At 39.4% G+C, this 10,468-nt stretch overlaps 2 protein-coding genes across 3 annotated transcripts in view; one reads left to right on the top strand and one right to left on the bottom strand.

The window, feature by feature from the left end:
• LOC109469730 overlaps positions 1–2,576 on the top strand; it is a 4,091-nt gene extending 1,515 nt beyond the window's left edge. The window contains exons 3-5 of one of the 2 annotated variants that reach the window (XM_019768319.1): positions 1,015–1,190; positions 1,496–1,609; positions 1,931–2,576. In XM_019768319.1, the coding sequence (XP_019623878.1) occupies positions 1,015–1,190; positions 1,496–1,609; positions 1,931–2,046 (406 nt within the window). In that variant the 3' untranslated portion in view covers positions 2,047–2,576. Of the gene's footprint in view, positions 1–1,014; positions 1,191–1,495; positions 1,610–1,927 lie in introns of both variants that reach the window. The other variant, XM_019768318.1, reaches the window with a different exon arrangement.
• A 178-nt stretch (positions 2,577–2,754) lies between these two features.
• Positions 2,755–9,290, bottom strand: LOC109469717 (alkaline ceramidase 2-like). The gene is made up of 7 exons (XM_019768298.1): positions 9,109–9,290; positions 8,346–8,457; positions 7,518–7,632; positions 6,756–6,897; positions 6,163–6,300; positions 5,716–5,853; positions 2,755–5,340 (listed from the first exon to the last, which is right to left on the bottom strand). The coding sequence occupies exons 2-7, from the start codon at positions 8,436–8,438 to the stop codon at positions 5,160–5,162; spliced, it is 807 nt and encodes a 268-aa protein (XP_019623857.1). The 5' UTR covers positions 8,439–8,457; positions 9,109–9,290; the 3' UTR covers positions 2,755–5,159.
• Between the last annotated feature and the right edge of the window lie 1,178 nt (positions 9,291–10,468).

Raw genomic sequence — 10,468 nt, 5'->3', positions numbered from 1 at the left:
AGTAGACCAGCAGCTTCATGGGTACTGCAGGTCAACAATACAAAATTAGAAAATGGCAGGCGCACTTGCGTCAGTTAGGAAACATAAGGATAACTTGACCCCCAACATGTTAAAAACTGTACTACAGACCCTGGTTCTATCGCACCTTGACTATTGCTGTGCCCTTATGTCATCATCGCCACAAACTCAAATAGACAAACTACAAGTTGTGCAGAATCGAGCGGCTAGGCTGGCAACAGGTGCACGTTGGGATGCCGACTTGGATATTTTACACACCCAGTTAAACTGGCCCTCAGTCAAAGAGAGATTGTTTACCGGCACAATCAACACATTCCATAAAGTAGTGAGAGAGAAACAGCCTAGATGTATTTTCAATAGATTAAAAACAATTAATTCGGCACATTCGCACAACACTAGACTGGCACAAAAAGGAGCATTCCAGCAATCTAAACCTAGAACCAACGCCATGACTCGGACTTTCATACACAGGTGCATTAAAACATACAACACTTTGCCTACTCTACATCACATCCTCAAACCCACAAACGTTTAAAGAAAAAATCTGGAATTGGACAAAAACACATAAAAACAAACACACACCAATTAACTCCTGGTGGTAAATGTTTTTAAATATATTATGCACAATCTCTTGACCTCTGACCTCTCAGACATCTATTATAAAATTGTTTTTGGTTAATTGTATAGTGTAACATTATTGATTGATGGTTGTATAGTGTAATATTGTCGTAATGATTGATGTGATGATTGATGTTTAAAATTGTTGTTAAGATAAGTTTTTCTGAGGCATAATAGCAATTGAAGTAATTGTAAATAATAGTTGTATTTTTATGTTGTATAGGACTCCAGGAAGAGTAGTGATGTACATATTATCACTAATGGAGATTCCTTAATAAACAAACAAACAAACAAACAAACAAAGGGGCACAGACGAGACTTATAAGCATAGGATTCAATGGTTACACTGTTGATACGTATACTTTTGTATTTCTGTAGCGGTGGCCGCATGGTGCCGATACAGCTGCTGTCCTGTCAGATACCTCCAAAGTACCAGCTGGTGTGTCCGCTGAACTGTACCGACAGGTTACACAGGAGGTTCTTCTGGCGAAAACTGCTAGGGGCACTGGACATCCCGGACTCTAGCGAAATTGCAGCCCAACTGAACGTCGCCTGTGAGTTTCAAGTCTTTATTTGCCCAATTATTTTTAAGAACGAAGCAGGCTTATAACCAAGGTACCGTCTTTTCGACACGACCCTGGGAATTGCTCATCATATCGCACCGTAACGACATTCGATTTTATTGAATAGTCACATTAAATTTTGTCCAAATAGGATATTTCAGCTGGTAACATCATAAAGTGCTGTGTGCCGCGTTACTATAAATGCAATCCAATAAAGGCCTATTGACAAAGCACCACCCCTCCCCCAAACAAAGTACAATAACGCGTTTATGGCATGTCGCCCCTTTGCACTTCAGATCCCGAGGGACGTCTGGACATGATCTTAGGAAAACACATGCCTGACGTCATTCCGGACCCGCCTCCTCCAAGGTCCGCGTGTGAACTACCACCACAAAATCCGCAAGATAATGGTAAGACATCTGTGTGGTCGGGTCGTCTTTTCTACAGGTTTCGGTGACAATTAACGTTGCAAGTTGACGTCACTTGAATATGCTTGAAAATGAATAGTTTCTGTACTATTTCTAGGCACAGACATGCAAAGTTTGTATTTAACCTCCTTGTTTGTATCAAAATCGATTGAATATGTCAGTGCTAGCATTATCTTATACCGGATACTAGAAACGAAACAGACTAAAAGTTATAAAACGACTGGTAGAATCCCTAGTACAGGATATATAGCTTCAGATGGTGTGATTACCAGGCTAAATGTTGGTGTTCTTTTTCTTCAGCAGAGCTGATGCCTGTGGACCACCAGGAACAGTTAGCACACCTCGTCGCTGCAGTTATCGTAGCAATCATCGTTTGTAAGATGATTGACATCTTTGTCAAGCTTGTCTTCGGGATTTGACTGGTTGGATCTATATGTAGTGTGCTTTGACGTCCTGTGTGACGATAACAACGTAAAAAAAAGCTTACAATGGGTAGAAACATGGAACGTAGGAGATGGAAGAGCATATTCGCATCACAAGAAGCATTATTTTCCACTTTCAACAAAATAACGTATATCTGACATCCACAGGATGGTAAAATAAAAAAGGCTAAGTAACAGACGATAGAAACATGTTGAAGAATTACGTTTGAGGATATATTGTTTATCATGTGATAAACTGTTCTGCATATTATTTTACAACCTTCGTCATCACTTCTTTTTGTCATGTGCTTACATCATACCTGTCTCTGGTGCTGGGCACCATCCACAAACACACCTGTACCAGGTAGTGAATACCACATCATCATCATCATCATCATCATGCCTCCGGATTTAATCCGGTGAATACTGTACCACATACACACAAAATTACCTATCCTTAGTGTTGACCCACGTCCACATACAATTAAACAGCCTGTCCTTGGTGCTGAAAACCATCCACTCATAGGCAAACATTGTTTTTTTTTTTTTTTTTTTTTCCAGGGCAAACATGTTTTTCTCTGGTTATGTGCCTGGTAATGGCCAGGTAGGTAATTTGTAACTTAGTACTAAATGTTTTCCTTGGACAAAGCACTGCCCATGGGAAAAGCAGAGAAAAGAACATAAGTAGTAATCAGACACTGCAGAAGTGACACTGTCAACAGTTTATTGCTCTGTTACTGCCTGCAGTCTGCACACATTGGAATTCCTAACCTGCAGTGAACACACTGATGAATAAACATGTATGCCAGAACTGGAATGGCTGTTTTACATACATTTTATACACAGCATCATATAGACATACAATGTTACACTTCTGAAACATTTCTTAAATATGCAAGTTAAATATAAAGTTAACATATACACGTACATGAAAATAAAGCTTTATGTCTAACTCAATAGGTGCATCTAGTGATAAAAGTTTTAGTTTCTTAAATAGATATACAAAAGTACTACTGATATGAGATTGGTACATTTTTTCTACAACGCATATTAGGTACAAGTGAAAAGACATATTTCAAATACAAGTGGAAAGACATATTTCTAACATAATCATGAATGAATGATTGGCATGCTGGCAGCATGCTTGGCCACCAATTTAACAAATCAGAGAAAACCTCTTGTACTAAAAGATAACCAGTATCCTTTAATATCAAGACTTGAATTGACTAATGTTTTACAATATCATAAGAAAGACACATTTAGCTATTTTCTATTTCTGAATCAATACTACACGTACGTTATATTAGGCTGTGCTTGTGAGCCTACTTACAATAAAGAGAAATACATGTACAATCACAAGTAAAACCAACTTCAGATTACCACATACATGGATAGGTACATGTATATTGCATAAGCTACTAGCACTATCAGGTCTAACTCACATATTTGCCTAGGCTGGGCAATCTTTTTATATAACTCGATGTTTCAGGAGCAAGACCAAATCATTCACACGAGACAGTACTCTAATAGCAATACATATATTGCTAATGGTAAAACCTACTTAGTTTTAAGTTAGTTTTTTAATACATGTAGTTTGAACTTCAGAATCTTGTACATAGAATTGATCAGTCATTTAGAAATGTTGCTAAAATTTGTTGACAATATTGTAGCTTGTGCAATTGCATAATAACATGTATAATATATATAACAGTTATACACTGATCACAAGAGCACTATCTGATACATATTTGTATGTTTATCTTCATTAAGGGGCTGTATTGTTTCTATTTGAGAACAGCAGCCTTCATCATATAGTCAGAACTGTGCACCTGTTGCATGTAGGATCCCTGAGTAAAACTTGAGCTCCACAATGAGACTACTGAATTAGTTGTAGTCCTGGGACCCGCCTGATAAGAAGAGTTAATTTGATGATCTACAACAAGAGAAGTTCCTGCATACATCGGAGAGAAGTTTGTCTGATCTTCACCTGAAGGACTTTTCCTTTCCAGCTAAAGGCTTCTATCTGTCCACTCTCTGCTATGCATCTATTGTTAGTATTTTTTATATAAACTCCATACTCGTGAATTATATAAACTCCATAATCAATATGGATATTTCAAAATGGATACTGATCAGTACAACTTATGCAAATATGGGTGTAATTTGCATAGTTACAGAGAACATGATGGTCTAAATTAGCGATTGTATAGATTTAAGTTTTCAAAAAGTTGTAATGTTTCCTTTTTGTTTGTAGTTTATCAAACAAATGTAATTTCCTGATTTTATCTCATTACAACTGACCAATCAAATCTACACTTCCATTTGTTCTGACTTTTGGTTGGTCTGCCTCATGTCTCATCATGTTGTTCAACCTTAGGATTACTACTATGGGGAAAATGAAAATAACATAGACATAATTATGTAGGAGATATCCAACACAGTACTCTGCACTTGGAAACATCAACATAGCACAGTGCCATGAATTTACAAAAACTTTCAAATTGTATCACTAGCTTTCTATCATTGTGTTAGTGAACTGTGATGAAAAGTAGGTAAAATTAAAAGCCATCTCACATAATACAATAGACATGTTTAAAATTGTACCTCACAATATACATTACACAATGTCTCTACTATTGTCTACATGGATGAGAATAGCTCAAAATTTGCCAGAATTTCTGTACCTATACTTTACAGTTTTGAATTTCACACAAAAGGTCTGTTTTCATAATGAAGTATGTTGGAATTTTGTAGGTTTCAGCATATTACAGGAAAAGGTGTTTCTGTAGGGCCTAAATATCCTCATTTTACACTCCCTGATCTTTGAATTTACTTCTACACTTTTACGTTTTCTTATAATATCCCTGAGAGAGGGCCAGAGTGAGCACAATTATTCTGCACTCCATTTCCTTTTAACAGGCTATCATAGCCAAAAGCCTGTGGTCTAAGATTTCATCATGATAAATGTGTTACAGACTGACTACTAGTATTTAGTGTTAGTTAGGTACACATCAAATGACCTCTACAACCTACACATAGAAAGAACTCTATTGACAAATCTGGAGAGAAGTCTTACCACTGAGTTGAATTTAATTAAAAGATACATGTACCTAGCACTCCTTTATAGGTTTGGCAGCAGCAAATTTAAAGCTGACATAAGGGACTCCAAGGTCACACCTGTCGTAGGGCCAGAACTTCAAGGTCGGTGCACGTTCAGGGGCCATGGTCACTGCCTCAAAGTATGCCATGACCACACAGAGCTCAAATGAGGCGATGGCGATGAAGATGTGCCTAGGAAACAAAAGGCAACTGTCTTATTAAGAGATCAAGATCACAGTATTACTCAAGTCTTGTACACTTTGAAAATTCTGAACTGACAGAGAAAAAAAAAGTCTGGGAAGAGGGGATAAACATTGCATAAGGTACTATACATATTTATCAGCTGAGGGTTGGTACTGTTAACAAATGTAACTGTTACAACATATTTATCACATGTGTGACCTACACTGTTAAGTGTAATAAGGAAAATGCTACGGTGTTGCATTATTATGTGAGCTACTTGAAAAATCCCTGCAAAGCATATATCTTTGCCTTCTAGTTACTTCAGTGATTCCAATCACTGTGCACTTGATAAAAGAAAGTTTCCTTTTCTGTTCACAAACTCACCAGCCGGAGTGGAGGTATGGGAAGGACACGGACTCCCAGATGTGGCAGAAGAGCCGGTCATTCAGCCAGCAGGTCAGCGCCAGGCTGAACCACACAAAGGCTGCGATGCCGAGGCGGATCACACGGCAATCATTACACCTGGGGTAGAGGGATTAGACAGAACATAAATCACTGAAAAAACTGCTTGAGCTTAACAATGTTATGTACATAAAAAATGCTCTTTAATGCCTTATACGACCATTTTATATTTCTTGACACATATTACTAGTAATTCTTTTTCTCAATGCTGTAACCAAATGAAAAGAACATTCTCTGTTTTAGTTCTTAATAGAATTTTTTGTTCATTGTTTCAGTTGTCACTGTAACCAGTGTTTTGACACAGATCTCCTGTGAGTTTCATACTAGAAGAACTAACTACATGTATATGTATAGGGTAAGACCTCTCACCTTTTGAGTTCACTGAACATACACATGACACTTGGGATGGCCATGGGCATGAGCAGGAAGTGGTTCATGGAAGGGTGCAGGAAGGCCAGGATTGTGGAGATGGCACCGACACCCAGCATCACCAGCATGAAGGACTTTCTGTTGGGGAGAGAAAACACCTGTGAGTCAACACTGGCACTGCAGCAAACACCATGACATATACATGTAACATTACATGACATTCTCTTGACTGTGATGTGTTATCTACCGTTCACTTCAAAATGACACCTCAACTGAGATGTTAGAGGAGAGACCTGTCACTTCAACTCTTATATGGTCATTATTTGTGTTACTACATGAGCATATGTCAGCATAATTGCTGTACATAAGAAAAATGCTTGTTAGTGATGGTTTTCTTTTTGGCAACCCAGCTTATCAATGATTTTAGATGACTGAATCATGCTTTGAAGTGTATAACCATGCATGGGATAGTCAATTTTTGAAAGATCAAAACTGATGCAAGCAATACACAGTGACATTTTTTATGGATGCTAGGGAATGCATACTTTTAGGTCATACAAAAATCCTATCAAGCACATTATGAGAGGGCAAACCTGCTTTCATGGCAGAACCTTGGAAAGAAGCGTCTTGGAGCCCACACACCCCAGGCTGCTATGATTACCCACAGGATGGCAATCTCATCAAGCAGCTGGCCCACCAGACTTAGGGTGGCATGGAAGTAAGCTGAGGACACACCTGAAAAGAGAAGAATTGTTCATCAAGCCATGTACATTGATCAGAAGTATTGTGATGGAATAACACATAAATGGTATATACTGGTACATCCTCGGCTGATTCATTCAAAACAGTCATACAGGTACATATTGCAAAGAATCTACAATAGTTGTCTTTAAGCTGATTTAACAATCACCAGCCATCATGATAATCAGAACATGACTGTCCTGATACAACATCATGCAAAAATATCTCTATCTATCTGCTTACAGTAACACTGGGAAACTGCTTTTTTTTCCAGCAACCGTCATGAGAGTTATCTGCAAAGGTGTAAATTTTACTCTAGGGGTGTCTCTCAAAGGGTATTAGATCAAGAGGATTTGACTGAAAATCCATTCTGTTTTTCTTTTCATTACCACCATACGTAAGTGCAAATGCATCAGGTATACACTGTAAATCTTGAAACTTGAAATCTTGAAAGTGCTTTTTCCCGGTGACACCATAACTACTAGTATGTCTCCTTTGTATGACTGTACTGTACTACAGAATTGTTTCAAGCATTAATTTAAAATGATGTGAAATCCCTTTCCCGCCTACCGCATAATAAAATCTGCGAAAGCAACTGAATTTCCAGTACACACCTACAACTGCTAACATCCACCAGATGAGGTTGATGGAAGCGTTGACCTGGCGTGCGTACGGGCGGAACAGATACATCAGCACAGGTGGCAGCACGATGAACAAGAAATTACTGATCTGTTGGGGATGAATAACAACAAACAAGGTGAAGGCTTAACACTAATATTCCATGTGCATCAACTTGGCAGGAGACCAAAACAACATATTAATCAGGTTACAGATGAACATTAGGTGACATTTTATTCACCAGTGAATGCAAGAAGCACAACTTTACACCTTAACAGCTGCTGCTGATACAGTCTATTCACCAGAGTGCATCTGCTTAAGTGCTGACTGTTCATTATAATAATATTGGCCTTCTCCCCTCTTTGTCTGCATGACAAATGCTAATATTAGCTCTATACTGGGTACATCAACAACATTTGATTGAACCCCTGATGTTAACTCTCCTTTCATATTCAGACACAAAGATTATCAAGCCTTAGCCATGCATGTATCCCTGATTATGTCCCATCATATCAATTTTTTTTCAATCCCATTATCAGGGCTGTTAGGTTTTGTGGCCAGATGCCACCAATCAATACAATCAATAACTCTGAGGAATCTAAATGTAGCTAAGTTGCTAAATATAACTCTGAAGGTAGCCTCATCTGTCCAAGAAATACTGAATCAGATACTGATCCAACGCAGCATTCTTGGATGCACCCTGGGATCTAAATATACATCTGCAATTTAAAATGTAATGCCATAAGAATTTATAAAGACCAATAGTCACTGAGTCATACTGCCACACAGAGGAGTTATTTTCGAAACATGTTAGTCATACTTACTGTGTTCCAGAACTCAGCGATTGCTGGGACAATGTCATAGTTGGCCTCGCACCAATCAACATCTGAGCTTCCACGCTCAAACTCCTTCAACATGGTTGATTGAAGGAATAGGCTGGGGAAAAAAGAAGCTACAAGTATTATAGGCAGAGTAATGCTAGATCACCATAATGGGTAATACCACCAAACTGTCTTTAAAATTTTATAAGGTCTTTCATACCAATTTACCTAATTGATTTTGCTAAATTTCCTTAAATTGGATGGTTTCCAGACACTGCAGGTATTAATTTGGAGTGGGTAAAATTTCAATTTGACATTTTGCGTTCTGTTCAATTTTTATTCTAGCTCATATTTTGTTCCATCAAAACATACAGTAAATTGACTGTATTTTGGAAGATGTTTACCCTTAACCTAAAACATTTCAACTGTGTGCACTCTGGTGTGTTTGTGAATTTGGGAGGGCCGCTGGCAAACAAGGAAACAATGGTGGACCCCTTAATTTCCCATCCCACATCTGCTTGGAGATGACCTAATCCCTGCGTTCCAAATACGCCAGTATGGAAGTCTGCTAGCGCCTCAAGCACCTTATGAAGCAGTATATCATGTTGTTGTCTTAGGAATATGGAGTTTTAACCTCCCTGATACAATATAGAGGACGAACATGACGTAAACACATAATTATAACCTGCGCCGTGGGAAAATCGCCTCATGTGACCTGTACGTATGGCTGTGAAAACATAAACAAAGACACCGACAACAAACTCACCAAGATCTAGAACCGTGCAGCGGGCCTTCCCGATTAAAACTGTGTGTGCTGATGGCGGTTGATGTCCGACAATCTGAATCTACAATGTGATTTTTACACGGACAGTTCAGCACCGCTACTAGCACCGACGATCCTGCTGGCACAAATTACGTCTGTCGCCTCCGCAATACCACCAGGGCTATACCGGATGGCGATGTGTTGCGTAATCCATGACCCGCTTCCCGACCAATCATGGACGGAGAAATCATACCAATCAAAATCGCACATTTCTCCCGCCCCGTTTTGAAATGAATCCAATGTGGGGAATCTGCAAGTAGATATAGGGGAGGATAATTCGTTGAAGGTAAAAAAGTAAATCGTCACGCTTACGCTAAAAAACGCCATGGCTTATACGGTAAGCTCATACGTGAGCTGCATACGTACCTTTGAGCCATCCGATCCAACCTCGACATGCATATGTGAGAGCCTTTATTAGGGTGCCTTTCAAAGCCAATTTTCTCATTCTGTTTCATTGCGACATTCAGGGAGATGCATTGCGACCCCAGCGTGGAAATGACCGTTTAAATAGGTTGTGATCTTCGACAGGTCTATCTATATAACTTATAACACTAAGCACAGCCCAATTATCCCCTGGCCCATGTAGGGTGGCTCGTGACATATTACACAGTATAACAACTTATTATCTCCAAGCAGATTCGATGGGGCAAGGGGACGAAGGACGGTAACGCTTATCGCACGGTAAACTGACGCGCATTCCAGCTAGATTTAGTTTTCTTATTATTGGTAAAACTAGGCTAATCTCCAAGAAGATCCTAGGGTGGCAAAAGACAATATCAAATTGGCCAGCCAGTATCCATTCGCCAGAGAGGGCCCATACCACCCAAGGGTGGAGATTAGGCTACGGGCAGTGTTCCACCGACACGACCGGACGCTCCGTGGGGGTCACTTCGGGATACGAAGTATTATCAATAATGAATTCTGCATCATGCACAAGTGCTAGGCGGCTGGAAAGAGTAGAAATCGGCCAAATAGAGAGATAAGCATGCCAAGGGAGTTTGTCCGTTGAGAAAACAGTCCGCCGCAACGGACAAACTTCCTTGGCATGCTTATCTCTCTATTTGGCCGATTTCTACTCTTTCCAGCCGCCTCCCCAATCCTGGTAGAGGCTACACAAGTGCTACGTAGAATTAAAGGGACAGATAATGTCATTACGCTTTAAGAATGATTTCCAACAAAGCTTATAGTTGAATTAGAGCGTAATTAACGTAGGTCTCACGAAAAAGGCATGCAGACCCTCTTCACACTTTCGGGTTAGACGACACCCGTGAGAGAGCACATTGCTTTTCCTCAACTGGATTTC

This window comes from Branchiostoma belcheri, unplaced genomic scaffold (assembly GCF_001625305.1).
Source record: "Branchiostoma belcheri isolate BF01 breed outbred unplaced genomic scaffold, Haploidv18h27 scaffold21, whole genome shotgun sequence".
Lineage (NCBI taxonomy): Eukaryota > Metazoa > Chordata > Leptocardii > Amphioxiformes > Branchiostomatidae > Branchiostoma > Branchiostoma belcheri.
This window is presented reverse-complemented; position numbering and strand designations above follow the sequence as displayed.